This window comes from Chiloscyllium plagiosum, unplaced genomic scaffold (assembly GCF_037043375.1).
Source record: "Chiloscyllium plagiosum isolate Xiang-an unplaced genomic scaffold, Cpla_swu_hap1 HiC_scaffold_23, whole genome shotgun sequence".
NCBI lineage: Eukaryota > Metazoa > Chordata > Chondrichthyes > Orectolobiformes > Hemiscylliidae > Chiloscyllium > Chiloscyllium plagiosum.
Genome location: NW_028270161.1, coordinates 65,109,810 through 65,134,236, shown reverse-complemented (window position 1 = coordinate 65,134,236; position 24,427 = coordinate 65,109,810). Strand labels below are relative to the sequence as shown.

Genomic DNA, 24,427 nt, shown 5'->3' with positions numbered 1-24,427 from the left:
AGGACAAGTTATGGGGACAGGGCTGAGCTGGAAGTTTGAAACTAGGAAGAGGTGGGGGAAGGGGAAATGAGGAAACTGTTGAAGTCCACATTGATGCCCTGGGGTTGAAGTGTTCTGAGGCGGAAGATGAGGCGTTCTTCCTCCAGGCGTCTGGTGGTGAGGGAGCGGTGGTGAAGGAGGCCCAGGACCTCCATGTCCTCGGCAGAGTGGGAGGGGGAGTTGAAATGTTGGGCCACGGGGCGGTTTGGTTGATTGGTGCGGGTGTCTCGGAGATGTTCCCTAAAGCGCTCTGCTAGGAGGCGCCCAGTCTCCCCAATGTAGAGGAGACCGCATCGGGAGCAATGGATACAATAAATGATATTAGTGGATGTGCAGGTAAAACTTTGATGGATGTGGAAGGCTCCTTTAGGGCCTTGGATAGAGATGAGGGAGGAGGTGTGGGCGCAGGTTTTACAGTTCCTGCGGTGGCAGGGGAAAGTGCCAGGATGGGAGGGTGTGTCGTAGGGGGGTGTGGACCTGACATAGAACATAGAACAATACAGCACAGAACAGGCCCTTCGGTCCACGATGTTGTGCCGAACATTTGTCCTAGCTTAAGCACCTATCCATGTACCTATCCAATTGCTGCTAAAAGGTCACCAAAGATTCTGACTCTACCACTCCCACAGGCAGTGCATTCCATGCCCCCACCACTCTCTGGGTAAAGAACCCACCCCTGACATCTCCCCTATACCTTCCACCCTTCACCTTAAATTTATGTCTCCTTGTAACACTGTTGCCCCCGGGGAAAAAGTTTCTGACTGTCTACTCTATCTATTCCTCTGATCATCTTATAAACCTCTATCAAGTCACCCCTCATCCTTCGCCGTTCCAATGAGAAAAGGCCTAGCACTCTCAACTTATCCTCGTACGACCTATTCTGAAATTCCAGGCAACATCCTGGTAAATCTTCTCTGCACCCTCTCCAAAGCTTCCACATCTTTCCTAAAGTGAGGCGACCAGAACTGTACACAGTACTCCAAATGTGGCCTAACCAAAGTCCTGTACAGTTGCAACATCACTTCACGACTCTTGAATTCAATCCCTCTGCCACTGAACGCTAATACACCATAGGCCTTCTTACAAGCTCTATCCACCTGAGTGGCAACTTTCAAAGATCTATGAACATAGACCCCAAGATCCCTCTGTTCCTCCACCTCACTAAGAACCCTGTATTCCGCATTCTTATTTGTCTTTCCAAAATGGACAACCTCACACTTGCAGGATTGAACTCCATCTGCCACTCCTCAGCCCAGCTCTGCATCATATCTCAGTCTCTTTGCAGCCGACAACAGCCCTCCTCACTATCCACAACTCCACCAATCTTCGTATCATCTACTGACCCACCCTTCGACTCCCTCATCCAAGTCATTAATAAAAATTACAAACAGCAGAGGACCCAGAACTGATCCCTGTGGAACTCTACTTGTAACTGGGCTCCAGGCTGAATATTTGCCATCTACCACCACTCTCTGACTTCGATCGGTTAGCCAGTTTTCTATCCAATTGGCCAAATTTCCCTCTATCCCATACCTCCTGACTTTCCGCATAAGCCTACCATGGGGAACCTTATCAAATGCCTTACTAAAATCCATGTATACTACATCCACTGCTCTACCCTCATCCACATGCTTGGTCACCTCCTCAAAGAATTCAAATAGACTTGTAAGGCAAGACCTACCCTTCACAAATCCGTGCTGGCAGTCCCTAATCAAGCAGTGTCTTTCCAGATACTCATAAATCCTATCCCTCAGTACCCTTTCCATTACTTTGCCTACCACCGAAGTAAGACTAACTGGCTTGTAATTCCCAGGGTTATCCCTATTCCCTTTTTTGAACAGGGGCACAACATTCGCCACTCTCCAGTCCCCTGGTACCACCCTGTTAACAGTGAAGACGAAAAGATCATTGCCAACGGTACTGCAATTTCCTCTCTTGCTTCCCACATCATCCTCGGATATATCCCGTCAGGCCCGGGGTTCTTGTCTGTCCTCAAGTTGTTCAAAATGTCCAACTCATCTTCCTTCCTAACAAGTATCTCCTCTAGCTTACCAGTCCGTTTCACACTCTCCTCTTCAACAATACGGTCCCTCTCGTTTGTAAATACTAAAGAAAAGTACTCATTCAAGACCTCTCCTATCTCTCCCGACTCAATACACAGTCTCCCACTACTGTCCTTGATCGGACCTACCCTCGTTCTCGTCATTCTCATGTTTCTCACATACGCATAAAATGCCTTTGGGTTATCCTTGATCCTATCCGCCAACGATTTTTCATGCCCTCTCTTAGCTCTCCTAATCCCTTTCTTCAGGTCCCTTCTGGCTATCCTGTATCCCTCCACTGCTCTGTCTGAACCCTGTTTCCTCAACCTTATGTAATCCTCCTTCTTCCTCTTTACAAGACATTCAACCTCCCTCGTCAACCAAGGTTCACTCACACGACCATTTCTTTCCTGCCTGACAGGTACATACATATTAAGGACACCTCGTATCTGTTCCTTGAAAAAGTTCCACATTTCCACGACATCCTTCCCTGACAGCCTATGCTCCCAACTTATGCTCCTCAGATCCTGTCTTACAGCATCGTAATTATCCTTCCCCCAATTGTAAAACCTATCCTGTTGCACGCACCTATCTCTCTCCATAACCAAGGTGAAAGTCACAGAATTGTGGTCACCATCACCAAAATGTTCACCCACTAACAAGCCCATCACTTGTCCCGGTTCATTACCGAGTACCAAATCCAAAATGGCCTCCCCTCTGGTCGGACAATCTACATACTGAGTTAGAAAAGCTTCCTGGACACACTGCGCAAACACCGCCCCATCCAATCTACTTGATCTAAAGAGCTTCCAATCAATATTTGGGAAGTTGAAATCGCCCATGACTACGACCCTGTGGCTTCTGCACCTTTCCAAAATCTGTTTCCCAATCTGTTTCTCCACATCTCTGCTGCTATTGGGGGGCCTATAGTAAACACCCAACAAGGTGACTGCTCCTTTCCTATTTCTGACTTCAGCCCATACTACCTCTAAAGGCAGATCCCCCTCGAACTGCCTTTCTGCAGCCGTTATACCATTTCTAATTAGCAACGCCACCCCCCCCTCCTTTTTTACCACCCTCCCTAATCTTACTGAAACATCTGTAACCAGGAACCTCCAACAGCCATTCCTGTCCCTCTTCTATCCACATTTCCGTGATGGCCACAACATCGTAGTCCCAGGTACCAATCCACGCCTTAAGTTCACCCACCTTATTTCTGATACTCCTTGCGTTGAAGTATACGCACTTGAACCCATCTCTGTGTCCGCAAGTATTCCCTGTCAGTGCTACCTTCTTCACAGCCTCCCTACATTCTTGGACATCCTGAAAAACAGCTAGCCTACTTGCTGGACTACAAGTCCGGATCCCATCCCCCTGCCAAATTAGTTTAAACCCCCCCGAAGAGTGCTAGCAAACCTACCCCCCAGGATATTGGTGCCCTTCTGGTTCAGGTGCAACCTGTCCTTCTTGTACAGGTCCCATCTTCCCCAGAATGCAGTCCAAGCTCCCCCTCCTACACCATCCTTGCAGCCACGTGTTCAACTGCACTCTCTCCCTATTCCTTGCCTCACTGTCACGTGGCACCGGCAACAACCCAGTGATGACGACTCTGTCTGTCCTAGCTTTTAGCTTCCAGCCTAACTCCCTGAGCTCCTGAATGACCTCCCCACCCCTCTTCCTACCTATGTCGTTGGTGCCAACGTGCACCACAACTTCTGGCTGCACCCCCTCCCCCTTAAGGATTCTGAAGACACGGTCCGAGACGTCTCAGACCCTGGCACCCGGGAGGCAACAAACCATCCGAGAGTCTCGCCCATGCCCACAGAATCGCCTGTCCGTCCCTCTAACTAGAGAGTCTCCTATAACTAGCGCTCTCCTCCTCTCCCCCTTTCCCTTCTGAGTCTCAGAGCCAGACCTTGCGCCACAGACCCGGTCACTGCAGCTTACCCCTGCTACCCCAACAGTATCCAAAGCGGTATACCTATTGTTTAGGGGAACGACCACAGGGGATCGCTGCACTGCCTGCTTCCTCCCCTTCCCACCTCTAACTGTTACCCAGCTACCTCTGTTCTCTGGCGTAGCTATGTCCCTGTAACTTCTATCTATCACCCTCTCAGCCTCTTGAATAATCCTCAGTTCATCCAACTCCAGTTCCAGTTCCCTAACTCGTTCTGTGAGGAGCAGGATCTGACTGCATTTCCTGCAGATGAAGTCGGAAGGAGTATCGGTGGTCACCCCTACCTCGAACATCCTGCAGGAGGAACATTCCACTGCCTGCGCTGCCATTACTCTACACCTCGTCTCCGAAAACAAGAACACTGTGTAGCTTACCTGTGGACTTTAAAATTAGGTTAGAGGAGGAGGATGGGAGGGAGGCCCTACTATGTAGGGCCAGGGGTCTAGAACACACCCACTCAAACATCAGTCACTTACCTTCCCGACCAACTCTGCGCTCCAACCTCACTTCCGCCCAGGTTGCGCCGCTCTCTGCTGTGACCAGGTAGTCACGGAGGGAACAGTCTTTGCGGAAGGCGGAAAGGGGTAGGGAGGGAAATATATCCCTAGTGGTGGGGTCTGTTTGGAGGTGGCGGAAATGTCGGTGGATGATTTGGTTTATGCGGAGGTTTGTAGGGTGGAAGGTGAGCACCAGGGGCGTTCTGTCCTTGTTACGGTTGGAGGGGTGGGGTCTGAGGGCGGAGGTGCAGGATGTGGACGAGATGCGTTGGAGGGCATCTTTAACCACGTGGGAGGGGAAATTGCGGTCTCTAAAGAAGGAGGCCATCTGGTGTGTTCTGTGGTGGAACTGGTCCTCCTGGGAGCAGATATGGCGGAGGCGGAGGAATTGGGAATACAGGATGGCATTTTTGCAAGAGGTAGGGTGGGAAGAGGTGTAATCCAGGTAGCTGTGGGAGTCCGTGGGTTTGTAAAAAATGTCAGTATCAAGTCGGTCGTCATTAATGGAGATGGAGAGGTCCAGGAAGGGGAGGGAGGTGTCAGAGATGGTCCAGGTAAATTTAAGGTCAGGGTGGAATGTGTTGGTGAAGTTGATGAATTGCTCAACCTCCTCGCGGGAGATGAATTGCTCTCTGGCCCTACCGCAGCTGGTCTGACCAATTTTCAAAATGCCAGAGTTTTTTACACCCCCAACGTTGTTCCCTCTCATTGGTTTGATGTTGTTAATACAACAAACTCATGTTCAATTTGGTTTCAGTATCCTGAGCATAATTTAAATTATTTGTTTAAATCTGAATGGTTTTCATAACATCAACCAAAACACAGGTATCCCTTTAACAGTCAGTTGTTAAATGTATCGGTTTTGAAACAACCCATTCCTGAGCTGTTATGCTTTGGCTGCACTTTAAATTTACTTTGAAATTCGGAGAACACTTTCTATCTTAGAGTTAGCATATACTCTTCAGACTTCGTAACTCTCTGTGCTGGTGGACATTTCTTCAGACTGCAGATACTGCACTGAGCTGGGTGGTGGTGTGGCATCCTCTGGAAAGAGAATGGTCTCCTCTGTACTAGCCCATCCATCAGGACCTTTGTGTCCCTGTCGACAAATCGTGTTGTAATTGCCCCTTATCTGCCGTGTTCGGATTAAACTTTGCAGGACAGCTCTGAGCTGAGAGAAACGAAGCATGTGCACATAAGCCTTTTAAATATGGCACTAGTGCCAGAGATCACCGGTGCCACGAGATAGTGAGATGGGAAACAGGCAGTGAATGCAGCTTAACACGTGGATGTGAGGCTGGAGCAGGAAGGAGGGCTTCAGATACCTAGACCATTGTGATACCTTCTGGGGAAGGTGGGACCTGTACATGAAGGACAGGTTGCACCTGAACTGGAGGGGCACAAATGTCCTGGGTGGGAGATTTGCTCGTGTGATTCAGGAGGGTTTAAACTAGTTTGGCAGGGGGTGGGAATCAGAGCTACATGTCTGAGAGGGGGGTCAGTTGCAGACGGGGCAGTGACAGGATGTAGTGAATCTATCAGGAAGGATTCTCACGTGATGAAACAAAGGGATCGGCTAAAGTGTGTCTGTTTTAATGCAAGGAGTGTCAGAGATAAGAGTGAGGAACTTAGAGCATGGATCAGTACTTGGCACTGTGATGTTGTGGCCATAACAGAGACCTGGCTTTCACAGGGGCAGGAATAGTTGCTTGATGTTCCAAGGTTTAGAACATTTTAAAAGAACAGGAAGGATGGAAAAAACAGGAGGGGGCGTAGCATTGCTAATCAGAGAGTGCATCACAGCTACAGAAACGAAGGTTGTTGAGGAAGGTTTGTCTACTGAGTCAGTATGGGTGGGAGTTAGGAACAGCAAGGGAACAGCCATCACACTGGGGGTTTTCTACAGACCCCCTAATAGCAATAGAGAGATTGAAGAACTTATAGGCAGGCAGATTTTGGAAACATGTAGATGTAGCAGGGTTGTTGTTATGGGTGACTTCAACTTTCCCAATATTGACTGGAATCTCCTAAGTGCAGATGGTTTGGATGGAGCCGTTTTTGTCAGGTGTGTTCAGGAGGGTTTCCTTACTCAGTACGTAGACAGGCCGACGAGGGGAGAGACCATTTTGGATTTGGTGCTCGGCAACGAGCCAGGACAGGTGTCAGATCTCGCAGTGGGAGAGCACTTTGGTGAAAGTGATCACAACTGCCTCACATTTACCATGGCCTTGGAAAGTGAAAGGAGCAGTTAAGGAGGAAAGATATTTAATTGGGGAAAAGGAAATTATGACACTATCAGACAGGAGTTGGGATGTACAGACTGGGAGCAATTGTTCCACAGAAAGGGCATAGCAGACATGTGGAGACTATTTAAGGAGCAGTTGTTGCGAGTGATGCACGAATGTGTTCCTCTGAGACAGGTAAGAAGGGGTAAGATTAAGGAGCCTTGGATGACAAGAACAGAGGAACTTCTCATCAAAAGGAAGAAGGAGCTTACGTAAGGTGGAGGAAGCGAGGATCGAGCACAGCTTTCGAGGATTCCAGGCTTGCTAGAAAGAAGCTCAGAAATGGACTGAGGAGAGCCTGGAGGGGGAACGAGAAAGGCTTGGCAATAAGGATTAGGGGGAACAAAGGCATTTACTCATACGTGAGGAATAAGAGAATGATCAGGGAAAAGGTAGGGCCCATCAGGGATAACGTAGTGAACTTGTGCGTGGAGTCTGAGCAGATAGGGAAGCCCAAAATGAATTCATTTGCTTCGGATTTCAATAAGGAAAAGGACCTTGTTGTGAATGAGAACTTTGAGGAGCTGGGATACAGGTTTGAACAGATCGAGATTGATGAAGTTGATGTGTTGGAAAATTTCGCAAACATTAAGATTGATAAGTCCCCAGGGCCAGACCAGATTTATCCTAGACTGCTCCAGGAAGTGAGAAAGGAGGTTGCTAAGCCACTGGCGAAGATCTTTGCCTCCTCACTCTCCACGAGAGTCATACCGGAGGATTGGAAAGAGGTGAATGTTGTTCCTCTTTTCAAGAAAGGCAATAGAGAAATCCCTGCAATTACAGAGCAGTCAGTCTTATGTCTGTGATCAGCAAGGATTTGGAAAGAATCCTGAGAGATAGGAATTATGACTATTTGGCAAAGCATAGTATGATTACAGGCAGTCAGCATGGCTTTGTGAAGGGCAGGTCATGCCTCACAAATCTTACTGAGTTCTTTGAGGAGGTGACAAGACAGGTCAGCAAAGGTCAAGCAGTGGATGTGGTGTTTCTGGAATTCAGCAAAGTATTTGATAAGGTTCCTCATGGTAGGCTCATTCATAAAGTCAGCAGGTATGGGATGCAGGGAGATTTGCCTGTCTGGATTCGAAATTGGTTGGCTGACACGAGGCAGAGAGTGGTTATAGATGGAAAGTATCCTGCCTGGAGGTCAGTGGTGAGTAGTGTCCCACAGGGCTCTGTTTTTGGGCCTCTGCTCTTTGTAGTTTTTATAAGTGACTTGGATGAGGAGGTTGGGGGGTGGGTCAATAAATTTGCAGATGACACTAAGGTTGGAGGTGTTGTCGATAATATCGAGAGCTATTGCAGGCTGCAGCATGACATAGACAGGATGCAGAGCTGGGCTGAGAAATGGCAGATGGAGTTCAACCTGGATAAATGCGAAGTGATGCATTTTGAAAGGTCGAACTCGAATGCTGAATATAGGATTAAAGACAGGATTCTTGGTAGTGTGGAGGAACAGAGGGATCTGGGTGTGTAAGTACATAGATCCCTCAAAGTTGCCACCCAAGTGGATAGGGTTGTTAAAAAGCATAGTGTTTTGGCTTTCATTAACAGGGGGATCGACTTTAAGAGCCATGAGGTTTTGCTGCAGCTGTACAAGTCCCTGGTGAGATCACACTTGGAATATTGTGTCCAGTTCTGGTCGCCTTACTATAGGAAAGATACAGGCTTTGGAGAGGGTGCAAAGAAGGTTTACCAGGATACTGCCTGGACTGGAGGACTTGTCTTATAAAGAGAGATTGACTAAGCTCGGACTTTTCTCTCTGGAGAGAAGGAGGAAGAGAGGAGACCTGATCGAGGTGTACAAAATAATGAGAGGAATAGATAGAGTCAATAGCCAGAGACTTTTCCCCCCCAGGGCAGGATTGACTGGTACGAGAAGTCATAGTTTTAAGATATTAGGAGAAAGGTATAGAGGAGACATCAGAGGTAGGTTCTTTACGCAGAGAGTTGTGAATGCATGGACTGCGTTGCCAGCGGTGGTGGTGGAAGTAGAGTCATTGGGGATATTTAAGCAACTGCTGGACATGCACATGAACATGTGAATTGAAGGGTGGGGTTATTTTATTTTAGATTAGGATTAATCTTCAGCACAACATCGTGGGCCGAAGGGCCTGTTCTGTGCTGTACTTTTCTATGTTCTATGTTCTACCACAGAATATTCAGGGGAAACCAGGTGATGGCAAATACCTCCAGCTGTGATGGGTGGGAGAATTGGGCTGGCATTGAATGAGAGGGATGCCATGGGGTGGGTGTTTAGTTAATAAGTTGAGTTGGATAAGACAGCACCATGAAACTAGCTCAGCCTCATACAGACAATGTCTCTGTCACAGTCAATGAAAATGACACGGAGACAAATTATTGTTAGATTCAGCCCAATGAGTCAAAGTCTCTGCTGACGCCACTCCCAGTTACAAAGCTGCTGAATCAATATGTTTCTAATATTCTCCATCATCTGCACTCACCCAAATCCCATTCAACCAAACCTTCCTGGAAATATTGGCCCATGTTGCAGGATGATGTTAAGATTTCAGCATTCTTAATCCTGTGAAGACATGCTTCCATGGCATTGTCTCTCAATCTGCCCCTCTCTATTTCCCAAACCTCTCCCATTTGTTGATGTTGAAACTGATCTCACTGACATCTCCCTCTGGTAGTGATTTTCACATCCACAGCACCCCTTGTCATGGCACAATGGAGATATGGAGCCGTCAATGAATGGGAGCTGCATATCCTGTTACTTCTAGCATGAGATGCAAGTTCCCTGCACAGCTCCTATGTTACAAAAATACCTAGTCTTTGTTTATTGATTGATTCACTGGAGTGGACTGCGCGGTGGTCCACCCTGGACAGATTGTCAGGCTGTATTGAGCAGTACACTAGCCTGGTCTGCACAGTGCTGCATGATGTACAGATACCTCCTCTGGCTTTACGGTATCTGCACTGGTTCTCTGAGGTGAATTGACAATGTGGTAGAACGGAACGTTTCAGTTGATTTGGCAATGCCTTTATTTTATCTCATTCTTCTGATCAATCCTCCAAAGTCTGACAGCTCCAGCTCCTCCCATTTCTCTGTCTACCTGCATATTTTTGCATTAATTATTTGTCCCGTTTTAACATAAATATTTTTTCCTGGCCCTTTGTGTTGCTCTCCCGGAACAGCTTTCAGATTACGCCTTTTAACTTGTTCTGTGCCTGTTGACTGACCGCCTGTGTTAGTCACTCTCTGCTGACCATGAGCTCAGTAACATGAGGTTACTGTTATTGTTTCAGACCAGGATTCTAACTTGAAATTGAGAGGAGTTTGACATAATTGTGGGATGGAAAGGTTTGTAGAAATGCTGGGGATATTTTCCTAGAGATTGGGTTTTACGCTGCTGTGCACAGACACAAAGAAAGAAGACTTTGATGACCCACTCTGGTTAAGTCATGTTGACTATAGTTACAACATTGGGATCTGCAACATGACCAGCAAGTGGGAGCAGTGGCTGCAGAGAGGAGAATCTCTGTCATATGGAATGGGGAGTCACAATCAGATCAGCCGTGGTCTTGTTGCACTTTGGATGACCCACTCCTCCAACTTATTCATATGTTTTTGTTTGTAACAAGCCAATTCTCCTTCTCTCCCAGTGTATTATACTGCTAGGGAGTGAGTCACCTCCTCCTGTTCCTGGGTAACAGGATCCTGCGAGCTCACTGGCCTCCAGCTTTTCCTGTGTCTCAGTCTCGAGCTGTTGAAAGACTGCCTCCTGTTCCTGTGTACCTGGTTTGTGGAAATAGATGTCCTCCTTCTTCTCCTGAGTAACAGGCTCAAATAGTTGAGTGCTTTTCTGCAGCCCTCACTTTCTCCTAGTTATTTGGTTCAGGTACACTCCCAATGCACTGGCAAAGCATTGCAACAAACCTCAGAGTAGTTGGGGCATGGAATGGCCTGCCTGCAACAGTAGTAGACTTGGAAAGGCATATGGATGAGAATGGAATAGTAGGTTAAATAGGCTTTAGATTGGTCCTACAGATCGGCACAACATCAAGGGCCGAAGGGCCTGTATTGCACTGTAATGTTCTATGTTCTATGATGGGCAGATAGTCCAGTTTACTGTGCAATAGACTGGCATAGTCTGTGCAGCTCTCCATGCTGGCCTCTCTTCTTGTTCCAGTTTATGGTATCTGGGCAGATCCAGAATTTGATGTAACAAACCATTTCAACTGATCTGGCAATGTTCTCATTATGTGATTTGGATACTCCAAGTCTCACTCCTCCAGTTAGTCCCATTCCCCTGTCTTTTTCCTTCATACTTCCAATACACGTTTTCGATTAATTAATTGTCTGTTTCTGTTTTTAATTGGAATCTTTGTCCGTCGGTGTGTTTCCTGGCCTCGGGTTTTGCCTCCCATGTGTATCAGGTGCTGGCATTATGAATCTCAGAAACAATTAAATGGTGTGTGTCTGACTGTTGTTCACTTCCCGGTGTGCCCCATTTGGTGCTTCATGTTGGACAGGAGGGTTCCAGTATCTTTGAAACGTGGTCTGTGCCTGTCCACTGAAAGCCTAAGTTTGTCCCTCTCAGCTGATTGTGCGGTCAGTAACACGAGGAAGTCCCATGAGTATTATTGTAAAAGACCTAACATCCAACGTGTAGCTCAGGGACGTCTGGATGATTCTTGGTATTAAAAAGTTAATGGAGGGGCTGGGGATGGTTTTCTGGAGGTTGTGCTGTGACCCGCCTCAGACATTCAGGGAGACCTGAGGATTTGGTGACCCAACTCTGGATGGAGTATGGGGCCTGTAGTTACAGCATCTGGGTCTGTAACATGAACAACAAATGGAGCAGGGGCTGGAGAGAGGGGCAGCTCTGAAACCACGGAGTGAGTGTGGGTGGGGAAAGGGATCTGCTGTATCCATCCCGGGTTTTCCAAGACCAGCTTCCCAAGCTAAACTTATCCCAGGAGCAGTGTGTGAGGGGACCCTGACTGAACAAGGAGCTGGTCACAGAGCTGTGTCACCTCATTCAATATGACCTGCAGCGTCACACCAGGGGGAGGACAGTGCTGCCAGTGGCTGTTAGGGTCACAGTTTCATTCAGCTTCTAGGATCCAGAACTTTCCAGGCAGAAGTGGGTGAGATATTCATCATCTCCCAGTATGTCGATATCAATGTCATCATTCACTGATGGAGGATATTAATGGTGCATGTGGAAAATATTCTTTTTTTCCCTCAACAGAAAGCAGCAGGATATATTCTTGTTTTCACAGTATAGTGGGATTCCTGATTGTGTACATGGCTCTGCAGGTCCCCATATCAATGTGGAGAGGTAGACAAACTGAAGGAAGTCTCATTCCATGAATGTTGCAGTGTGACACTGCACAGTACGTCATGTTGGTGAATACCCACTGTCCTGGCAGCAGCCACAGCCTCTTCATTCAGAAGCAGTCAGCCATTCCCATCATCTTCAGATCTCCATGGAGAAAGAAAGAATGGCACCTCGGATAAAGGCTGTCTCCTTGATACACTGCTCAATGTACTCTCCCTCTCAATAGTCCCCACCACCAAACAATCAAACTAAAATACCGTGTGTGAACTGAGAGCAATGAGGCCACTGGGAACATCAGGGAGCAGACCGCCAGGGAGATGGAGCAACACTCACGATGTCTGAACAGGTCAGAGTGAACCCTCCAGTACACACTGTATCACTAAGTCCTGTAAAGTCTCTCTATTCATGCAATATACTGCCTTTTATTCTTCCTGAAAAATTCACAGATTCACAGTTGCTCACGTTATATTCCATCTGCCGAATTGTTGCTCATTGATTATATATTTACGGACTCTCTATCTTTTCTTGATAATTTTGCTTCCTAACTGTGTTAGCATAATTGACAAATTTAGTTTGATTGTATTTGTTTCCTTTTTCTATATCGTTACTAAAGGTTGTAAATAATTGAGGACCCAGTACTAGTCACTGTGTCACTGGAGTCATTAGTTTCTGTTAAACTGACTTAGAATAATTTATCCCAGTGAGCAGTATCGTCAATATGGGGATAAACTCTTCCTCCACAAGGACAGTGTGCTGGATGCTCCTACACATACTGTTAGGGACAGACACAGGATTAGAATCCCTACAGTGTGGAAACAGGTCTTTCAGCCCAACAAGTCCACACCAACCCTCCAAAGACTAACCCACCCAGACCCATTCTCCTACTTTTACCCAGACTATTACACCTAACGTACACATCCCTGAACACTATGGGCAATTTAGCATGGCCAATATTACACCTAACCTGCACATCTTTGGATTGTGGGAGGAAACCCACGCAGACACAGGGAGAATGTGCAAACTCCACACAGACAGTTGTCTGAGGCTGGAATTGAACTCAGATCCCCTGGTGCTGTGAGGCAGCTGTGCTAGCCACTGAGCCACCATGCCACCCCAAACGTCAATGAGAATGGTTTGTTATTCTTGAATAAAAGGCTCCTTCACAGGATAGCAGCCAGTGACAAGTGGTGTTCTGCAAGGCTCAGTGTTAGGATCACAACTTTTCACTTTAGACATTAATGATCTAAATAAAGGAACTGTGGCAATCTGGCTAAGTATGTAGATGATACAAAGATAGGTAAAGTGATAGATGGGATTGAGGAGGCGGGCACCTCCCTCCCCTTCAAGGGTCTCTCCATTTCCACTAATGACCACCGACTTGACACTGACATTTCTTTACAAACCCACCGACTCCCACAGCTACCTGGATTACACCTCTTCCCACCCTATCCCCTGCAAAAATGCCATCCCGTATTCCCAATTCCTCCGCCTCCACCGTATCTGCTCCCAGGAGGACCAGTACCACCACAGAACACACCAGATGGCCTCCTTCTTTAGAGACCACCATTTCTCTTCCCACGTGGTTAAAGATGCCCTCCAACGCAACTCATCCACATCCTGCACCTCCGCCCTCAGACCCCACCCCTCCAACCGCAACAAGGACAGAACCCCCCCCGGTGCTCACCTTCCACCCTACCATAGACCATAGAACATAGAACAGTACAGCACAGAACAGGCCCTTCAGCCCATGATGTTGTGCTGACCACTGATCCTCATGTATGCACCCTCAAATTTCTGTGACCATATGCATGTCCAGTAGTCTCTTTAATGTCCCCAATGACCTTGCTTCCACAACTGCTGCTGGCAACACATTCCATGCTCTCACAACTCTCTTGGTTAAGAACCCGCCTCTGACATCCCCTCTATACTTTCCTCCAACCAGCTTAAAACTATGACGCCTCATGTTAGTCATTTCTGCCCTGGGAAATAGTCTCTGGCTATCGACTCTATCTGTGCCTCTCATTATCTTGTATACCTCAATTAGGTCCCCCCTTCTCCTCCTTTTCTCCAATGAAAAAGGTCCGAGCTCAGTCAACCTCTCTTCATCTTTCCTATAATAGGGCAACCAGAACTGGACACAGAATTCCAAGTGCGGTCTAACCAAAGTTTTATAGAGCTGCAATAAGATCTCACGACTCTTAAACTCAATCCCCCTATTAATGAAAGCACTGATCCTCATGCTTTCTTAACAACCCTGTCCACTTGGGTGGCCATTTTAAGGGAGCTATGTACCTGCACACCAAGATCCTTCTGTTCCTCCACACTGCCAAGAATCCTATCCTTAATCCTGTACTCAGCTTTCAAATTCGACCTTCCAAAATGCATCACCTCGCATTTATCCAGGTTGAACTCCATCTGCCACCTCTCAGCCCATCTCTGCATCCTGTCAATGTCCCACTGCAGCCTACAACAGCCCTCTGTACTGTCAATGACACCTCCAACCTTTGTGTCGTCTGCAAACTTGCTGACCCATCCTTCAATCCCCTCATCCAAGTCATTAATAAAAATTACAAACAGTGGAGGCCCAAGGACAGAGCCGTGTGGAACACCACTCACCACTGACTTCCAGGCAGAATATTTTCCTTCTACTACCACTCGCTGTCTTCTGGTGGCCAGCCAATTCTGTATCCAGACAGCTAAGGTCCTCTGTATCCCATTCCTCTTGACCTTCTGAATGAGCCTAACATGGGGAACCTTATCAAATGCCTTGCTGAAGTCCATATACAACACATCCACAGCTCGACCCTCATCAACCTGTCTAATCACATCCTCAAAGAACTCGATAAGGTTTGTGAGGCATGACCTGCCCCTCACAAAGCCGTGTTGACTGCATTTAATTAAGCCATGCTCTTCCAGATGGTCATAAATCCTATCCCTCAGAATCCTTTCTAACACCTTGCAGACGACAGACGTGAGACTGACTGGTCTGTAATTGCCGCGGATTTCCCTATTTCCTTTCTTGAAGACAGGATTTACATTTGCCTCTCTCCAGTCCTCAGGTACGACTCCAGTGGAGAGCGAGGATGCAAAGATCTTCGCAAGTGGCGAAGCAATTGCATTTCTCGTTTCCCAAAGCAGCCGAGGACAAATCTGGTCAGGGCCTGGCGACTTGTCAATCTTAATGTTGGACAAAATTTTCAGCTCATCAGCTCCCTCTATCTCTATCCATTCCAGCATGCACACCTGCTCTTCAAAGGTTTCATTCACTACAAAGTTCGTATCTTTCGTAAAGACAGAAGCAAAAAACTCATTTAGGGCTTCCCCTACCTCCTCAGACTCCACACACAAATTCCCTATGCTATCCCTGATCGGCCCTACTCTTTCTTTGACCATTCTCTTATTCCTCACATAAGTGTAAAATGTCTTTGTGTTCACCCTAATCTGTTCTGCCAAGCCTTTCTCATGCCCCCTCCTGGCTCTCTTTAGACCATTTTTGAGCTCCTTCCTCGCCTGCCTGTAATCCTGTAGAGCTGAGCTTGACCCTAGCCTCCTCCACCTTATGTAAGCTACCTTTTTCCTTTTGACGAGAAGCTCCACCGCTCTCGTCATCCAAGGTTCCTTTATCTTACCACTTCTTGCCTGTCTCAGAGGGACATATTTATTCATCACTTGCAACAACTGTTTTTAGATTAGATTAGATTAGATTACAGTGTGGAAACAAGCCCTTCAGCCCAACAAGTCCACACCGACCCGCCGAAGCGAAACCCACCCATACCCCTACATTTACCCCTTACCTAACACTATGGGCAATTTCCCATGGCCAATTCACCTGACCCTGCACATCTTTGGACTGTGGGAGGAAACCGGAGCACCCGGAGGAAACCCACGGAGACACGGGGAGAACGTGCAAACTCCACACAGTCAGTCGCCTGAGGCGGGAATTGAACCCGGGTCTCTGGCGCTGTGAGGCAGCAGTGCTAACCACTGTGCCACCGTGCCGCCCACTAAACAGTCCTTAAACAGTCTCCACATGTCTATAGTGCCTTTACCATGGAACAATTGCTCCCAATCCATGCTTCCTAACTCATGCCTAATCGCATCATAGTTTCCTCTTCCCCAATTAAATATCCTCCCATTTTGCCTAATCCTCTCCTTCTCCATAGCTATGTAGAATGTGAGGCAGTTGTGGTCACTATCACCAAAATGCTTTCCCACCACAAGATACCTGCCCTGGCTCGTTTCCGAGCACCAAGTCTAGAACAGCCTCTCCCCTCGTCGGCCTGTCAATGTACTGAGTTAGGAAACCCTCCTGAACACACCTTACAAAAACAGCTCCATTCAAATCTTCTGCTCGAATGAGGTTCCAATCAATATTGGGAAAGTTAAAGTCACCCATTAGAACAACCCTACCACGTCCACACTTTTCCAAAATCTGCCGACCTATGCTTTCTTCCATCTCCCTGCTGCTATTGGGGGGCCTGTAGTAAACCCCTAATGAGGTGACTGCTCCCTTGCTGTTCCTAATTTCCACCCATACTGACTCGGTAGGCAGATCTTCCTCGACAAGGGAAGCTTCTGTAGCTGTGATACCCTCTCTGATTAGTAGTGCTACACCCCCTCCTCTTTTCCCTCCTCCCTATTCTTTTTAAATGTTCTAAACCCTGGAACATCCATCAACCATTCCTGCCCCTGAGAAACTCATGTCTCTGTTATGGCCACAACATCATAGCACCAGGTACTGATCCATGCTCTAAGCTCATCACTTTTATTCCTGATACTCCTTGCGTTAAAGCAAACACACTTTAACTGATCCCTTGGTTCCTTCCCAGGAAAATCCTTCCCCCTAGCTGGTCTACCTCTTGCTATTGCCTCATCTGCATCAACTCTCATCTCCGGTATACAGCTCAGGTTCCCACCCCCCTGCCATACTAGTTTAAACCCTCTCGAACTACTCGTGCAAACCTTCCACCCAGGACATTGGTCCCCTTCCAGTTCAGATGCAACCCGTCCTTCTTGTACAGGTCCCATCTTCCCCAGAAGGCATCCCAATTATCTACATCTCTGAAGCCCTCCCTCCTACACCAGCTGCGCTGCCACGTGTTAAGCTGCGCCCGCTCCCTGTTCCTCGCCTCGCTATCTTGTGGCACCGGTAGTAAACTAGAGAACACTACTCTGTTCGTCCTGCTCTGCAGCTTCCATCCTAACTCCCTGAAATCACTTTTTATATCCTCGATCCTTTTCCTGGCTATATCATTAGTGCCAATATGTAACACGATTTCTGGCTGTTCGCTCTCCCCTTTTAGAACCTTATACACCCGATCGGAGACGTCCCGGACCCTGGCACCAGGGAGGCAACATTCCTTCTGGGAATCCCGATCCTGACCACAAAATCTCCTGTCGATTCCCCTAACTATCGAGTCCCCTACCACGAGCGCTTTTCTATTCTGCCCCCTTCCCTTCTTTGCCACAGTGTCAGGCTCAGTGCCAGAGAACTGACTGCTATGGCTTTCCTCTGGTAGGTCATCCCCCCCCCCAGCAGTATCCAAAACGGTATACTTATTGCTGAGGGGAATGTCCACAGGGGATTTCTGCACTGTCTGACTGTCCCCTTTCCTCCCCCTAACTGTAACCTGTCCTGTCCTTGTCCTGAGCCTTAGGAGCGACCATCTCCTGGTAACTCTTCTCAATTACCCCCTCAGCCTCCCGAATGATCCGTAGTTCATCCAGCTCCAGCTCCAATTCCCTAACACGGTTTCCAAGGAGCTGGAGTTGGGTGCACTTCCCACAGATGTAGCCAGCGGAGAGTGTGTCATGTCTCCCACCTGCCACATTCTGCAGGAGGAGCAAGCAACTGCCCATCCATACCCCACTTATCTGAACACCCACTCAGTACTAAAGTAGAAAGCTTAGTTCAAGTTGCTATAAAATTAATAACAAACTTATATCCAATAGAGGAAGTTTAGAATGAACGTTACCTTATTAACTAGGTTAGAGGAGGAGGGCGGGTGGGAGACTCTACAGTTGTAGAGTCTCGAGTTTAGCCGTCTTGCTGATACATATGGTCACTGCTTTCCTTCCCGGCTGCTCCTCCGGCCCCCGTTGCTCCCCCTCCTTCTGTGAAAGGGAAAACACCGCTGTCCGCTACCGGTAAGTAATTTTTAAAAAAACTGCCTTACCTTAGCTGCAGTGTTCTGGCTTCGTCTTGCCTCCGCTGCTGCTCGCACTCAAAATGGCTGTTGGTGTCGAAGGGTGAGAATTTATACTCACTGCTTACCTTCCCGGCTGCCCCTCTGGTCCTCGTCACTTCCTCTGCTGCTACTCGCACTCAAAAATCTAACCTTCGCTTAAACCACGCCACCAGCCGACATTTCTGCCACTTCCAAATGGACCCAACCACTAGGGATATATTCCCCTCCCCACCCCTTTCTGCATTCCGCAAAGACCATTCCCTCTGTGACTACCTGGTCAGCTCCATGCCCCCCACCCTCCCTTTCCGGCACCCTCCCCTGCCACTGCAGAAATTACAAATCCTGGGCCCACACCTCCTCCCTCACCTCCATCCAAGGCCCCAAAGGAGCCTTCCACATCCATCAAAGTTTTACCTGCACATCCACTAATATCATTTATTGTATCCATTGCTCCCAATGCGGTCTCCTCTACATTGGGGAGACTGGACGCCTCCTAGCACAGCGCTTTAGGGAACATCTCTGGGACACCCGCACCAATCAACCACACCGCCCCGTGGCCCAACATTTCAACTCCCCCTCCCACTCTGCCGAGGACATGCAGGTCCTGGGCCTCCTCCACCGCCGCTCCCTCACCCGACGCCTGGAGGAAGAACGCCTCATCTTCCACCTCAGAACACTTCAACCCCAGGGCATCAATGTGGATTTCACCAGTTTCCTCATTTCCCCTTCCCCTACCTTACCCCAGCTCCAGCCTTCCAGCTCAGCACTGTCCTCATGACCTGTCCTACCTGCCTATCTTCCTTCCCACCTATCCACTCCACCCTCCCCTCTGACCTATCCCCTTCATCCCCACCCCCATTCACCTATTGTACTCTTTGCTACTTTCTCCCCATCCCCACCCCCCTCTCATTTATCTCTCCACCCTAGAGACTTCTTGCCTCTATTCCTGATGAAGGGCTTTTGCCCGAAACGTTGATTTTCCTGCTCCTCGGATGCTGTCTGACCTGCTGTGCTTTTCTAGCTCCACTCTAATCTAGACTCTGCTTTCCAACATCTGCAGTCCTTGTTTTTACCTTGTAGAAAGTTTTGCACAGGTTTGTAGAGTGGGCAATGAAGTGACAGATGGAGTACAACATGGGAAAGTGTAAGGTTGTGCATTTTGGTAACAAGAATAGAAGTATGGACTATTTTTTAAATGGAGAAAAAATTCAAAAGAGACTTGAGAGTTCTAGTCTAGGCTTCTCTGAAGGTAAGCTTGCAGGTTGATTCAGCAATTAGGGAGGAAAATGCAATGATAGCATTTATTTTGAAAGTATTTGGATATAAAAGCAGGAATGCACTTTTGAGGCTCTAGAAGAGTCTGGTCAGACCACATTTGGTGTATTGTGCGCAGCTTTCGGTCCCATATCTCAGGAGGGATGTACTGGCCCTGGAGCGTGTTCAGAAGAGCTTCATGAAAATGGTCCCAGAAATGAAAAGCTTAACATATGAGGAACTTTTGATGACTCTAGGCCCATATTCTATGGAGCTTAGAAGGATGAGGGGGGATCTAATTGAAACAGACAGAATATAGAATGGCCTGGAGACAGTAGATATTTGAAAGATGTTTCTATTTGTAGGAGAGATTAGGACCCGAGGGCACAGCCTTAGAGTAAAGGGAAGACGTTTTAGAATGGAGGTAAGGAGAGTGGTGAATCTATGGTATTCACTGCCACATAAGGCTGTGGAGGCCAGGTCAGTGAGTCTGTTTAAAACAGATAGGTTGATTGTCAAGAGTATCGAAGGCTACAGGGAGAAAGTGGAATCATGGAGTTGAAAAACTCATCAGCCATGATTGAATGGCAGAGCAGACTCGATGGGCCGATTGGCCTAATTTCTGCTCCTATGTCGTATGGTCTTATACCCAGACATAGCGATAGTGCTTCATGAAACATTACTCATCAAGGTTTGGTTCTCTGAGCATGATGATGTCAGACATTTTCTTGACCATTGAAAATGAGGAAAAAAGCTGACAATGGAGCAGCGAATAATGGGTTATAAAGCTGAATGAAAGGCCTTCTATCTGAATGTGTGTTATATTCTCAAAAAGATCGAGGGATCCAATGTATACACTGAGGGAAATGAATATGATGTAATGACATGAGAGAGATTTGGCTACTGATTGACCGATATTGGATACTGAATATCCAGGACATTTTATATTTGGGAGTGTTAGACAAAAATAAAAAGGAGGTAGGGGCGTTCTCCGAATAAGGGATGATGTCTGTATGATCGCAGGTGATGATAGAACATGAACTGTTCAAGGCATTGGTTTCATCTTATTGTTTTGTGCACAACATGCCAGTTGAGTCAAGTTTGGGGGAGAAATCAACAGCGCGGCCGAATGGATCTCACCAAACTTAATGGGCAGAAGGGCCTTTTTCTTTGATGTGGAACTGTATGGCTCCATCACATTCTATAATTGACATTATTTTTGGCAGGCTGGACGTCAGTTAATGGAGCAGAAGATAAGATGCCGAGGGAAAAGGCATTATGGGTGGAGCTGAGAAATAAGAAGGTTACATTGTTGGGGCTGTATTACAGGCCTCCCAACAGTGAGCGTGAGGTAGAAGAACAAATAGGTAAACAGATAATGGAAAGATGTAGAGGCAACAGGGTGGTGGTGATGGAAGATTTTAATTTTCCCAACATTAACTGGGATACACATAGCGTCAGAGGTCTGGATGGGGTAGAATTTATAAGAAGCGTCCAGGAGAGTTTTCTAGAGCAGTATGTCAATAGTCCGATGAGGGAAGGGGCCATATTGGACCTGGTACTGGGGAATGAGCCAGGACAGGTGGTAGAGGTTGCGGTCGGGGATTTCTTTGGGAACAGTGACCACAATTCTGTAAGATTTAGAATACTCTTAGATAAAGATGAGAGTGGTCCTAAGGGAAGAGCACTAAACTGGGCCAAGGCCAATTATATCAAAATTAGACAGGAACTCAGAAGTGTGGATTGGACACAGCTATTTGAAGGGAAGTCCACATTTGAGATGTGGGAGGCTTTCAAAGATAGGTTAAAGATAGTGCAGGATAGGCATGTCCCATTGAAGGTAAGGGATAGGAGGGCAAGATTCGTGAACCGTGGATGACAGGAGAAATTGTACGACTGGCCAAGAGGAAAAGGGAAGTGTACATAATGTCTAGGCAGCTAAGAACAGAATGGGCCCTGAAGGAATATCGAAAGAGGAGGACAAGTCTTAAAAGAGGAATCAAGCGGGCTAAAAGGGGTCATGAAATAGCTTTAGCGAGCAGAATTAAGGAAATTCCCAAAGCATTTTATTCTTATATAAGAAGCAGGCAGGTAACTAGAGAAAGGATTGGTCTACTAAAAGATAATGAAGGAAGGCTGTGTGCCGAACCTGATAGAATGGGTGAGATTCTGAATGATTACTTTGCATCAGTGTTCACTGAGGAGAGGAACATGATGAATCTTGAGATTAGAGACAGAAGTTTGATTAATCTGAATCACATTGACATAAATAGGGAAAATGTGTTGGGTATGCTAAAGGTCATTAAGGTGCACAAATCCCCAGGACCAGATGGAATCTATCCCAGGTTGCTGAGGGAGGCAAGAGAGGAAATAGCTGGGGCCCTGACAGATATCTTTGTGGCATCCTTAACTACAGATGAGGTGCCGGAGGACTGGAAGGTTGCTTATGTCGTCCCCCTGTATATGAAGGGTAGTAGGGATATTCTGGGTAACTACAGACCAGTGAGCCTGACATCGGTGGTGGGGAAGTTGCTGGACAGGGTACTGAGGGATAGGATCTCTGGATATTTGGAAAGGAATGAGCTTATCGGTGATGAGCAACATGGTTTTTGTGAGGGGTAGATCGTGCCTTACCAACTTAATAGAGTTCTTTGAGGAAGTGACCAAGTTGTTAGATGAAGGAAGGGCTGCTGATGTCATATTCATGGACTTTAGTAAGGTGTTTGATAAGGTTCCCCATTGTAGATTAATGGAGAAAGTGAAGTCACATGGTGTGCAGGGTGTCCTAGCTAGGTGGATAAAAAACTGGTTGAGCAACAGTAGACAGAGGGTATTAGTTGAAGGGAGTTTCTCGAAATGGAGAAAGGTGACCAGTGGTGTTCCACAGGGGTCAGTGTTGGGGCCACTGTTGTTTGTGATATACATAAATGATCTGGAAGAGGCCACTGTTGATATGATCAGCAAGTTTGCAGATGACACAAAGATTGGTGGAGTAGCAGAAAGCATAAGGGACAGTCAGAGAATACAGGAGGATATAGATAGACTGGAGAGTTGGGCGGAAACGTGGCAGATAGCTTTCAATTCAGAAAAATGTGAGGTGATGCATTTCGGCAAGACTAATTCTACAGTGAATGATACAATGAATGGAAGAGCCTTGGGAAAAGTTGATGGGCAGAGAGATCTGGGAGTACAGGTCCATTGTACCCTGAAGGTTTCTGCACAGGTGGATAGAGTGGTCAAGAAGGCATATAGTATGCTAGCCTTCATTGGACGGGGTATTGAGTATTAGAGCTGGCAAGTCATGTTGACATTGTACAAGACATTGGTTCGGCCACATTTAGAATACTGTGTACAGTTCTGGTCGCCACATTACCAAAAGGATGTGGACGCTTTGGAGAGGGTGCAGAGAAGGTTTATGAGGATGTTGCCTGGTATGGAAGGTGCTAGCTATGAAGAGAGGTTGAGTAGGTTAGGTTTATTTTCACCAGAAAAAAGGAGATTAAGGGGGGACCTGATTGAGGTTTACAAAATCATGAAGGGTATAGACAGGGTGGATAGAGACAAGCTTTTTCCCAGGGTGAAAAGTGAGAGGTGGAAAGTTTAAGGGGGATACATGCAGTAAATACTTCACACAGAGGGTGGTGGGCATTTAGAATGTGTTGCCAACAGAGGATGGATCCAGGCTGATGGATAATGTGTTTGATTTCCTTCCTCACAGTTACCGTAGTGACGATTTACGTCCTGCTTTATAAAGATTGTGGATTATCTCCATGTGTCAGACGTTACCTGGGGGCGATGGCAGCGGCAGATTTTCTAGTCATTATCTTTGACCTGGTATTGAGACAAATTCCAATTATTTTTAAAAAACAGTTTGATTTCATGAGGAATATTCCCGTGTGTAACATCCACGCCATCCTCCTTTATGCAGTCACTGACTGCTCTGTCTGGTTCACCGTCACTTTCACCTTTGATCGATTTGTGGCCATTTGTTGCCAGAAGCTGAAAAGTAAATATTGCAGTGAGAAAACGGCGGCTGTGGTTCTGGGAGCTGTGACTGTGCTGAGCTGTTTAAAGAACATTTTCTGGTATTTTATGTTCTCACGTTGGTATTGGCTGAGGAACCTCTCCTGGTTTTGTTTTGTATCAATCGCTGTTCGTCATTCTCTGTTCTGGTCCACAATTGAGTTCCTCCACCATATTCTAACCCCGGCTCTCCCATTTCTCCTGATTCTGCTGCTCAATGTTCTCACCGTCAGACACATTTTAGTCACCAGCAGAGCCCGCAGGAGACTCCAGGCTCGGACCAATGGGGATGGTCAGTGTGACCCAGAAATTCAAAAACGAAAGAAATCCATCATTTTACTGTTTGTGATCTCGGCCAATTTCATCCTGTTATGGTCAACGTTAATGCTGTTTTCTATATGGTACCGGATGTACTGGATTGGGTATGATTCTGTGTATCTAGGTTGGTTTGTGATGGAATTGGGCTTCATGCTGCAGCTCCTCAGTTGCTGCACAAACACCGCGATTTATGCCGTGACCCAGACTAAGTTCAGACAGCAGCTGAAGAATGTGCTGAAATATCCCTTTACCCAAATTCATCAATCAATCAAATTCATTCATTAATCAATCCATCCAGGATTTTCTCATTCCAGTTCAATGTTTGAGCAATGAAACAGCCTGTCGCTATGGTAACAGGCTGAGGGTAGTGCTGGTTTGTCCAACCTTATCCCACAGGGGCACATTTCAATGTTTCCCTCAACTCAGGGACCAGTGAGAAAAGGCGCCATTCCACTGACTGTACCGCTAACTTCAATTTGTAAACAATAAAAATGTTCATTAAAAAGTGCTGA

At 47.0% G+C, this 24,427-nt stretch overlaps 1 protein-coding gene across 1 annotated transcript in view; it reads left to right on the top strand.

Annotated features, from left to right (window-relative positions):
* The window catches only part of LOC148145918 (putative G protein-coupled receptor 139), a 76,418-nt gene extending 52,218 nt beyond the window's left edge, over positions 1 to 24,200 (top strand). Inside the window, exon 2 of the mRNA XM_087999783.1 lies at positions 23,293 to 24,200. Within this exon, the coding sequence (XP_087855909.1) occupies positions 23,293 to 24,200 (908 nt within the window). The remainder of the gene's footprint in view (positions 1 to 23,292) is intronic.
* The last annotated feature ends 227 nt before the right edge of the window (positions 24,201 to 24,427 follow it).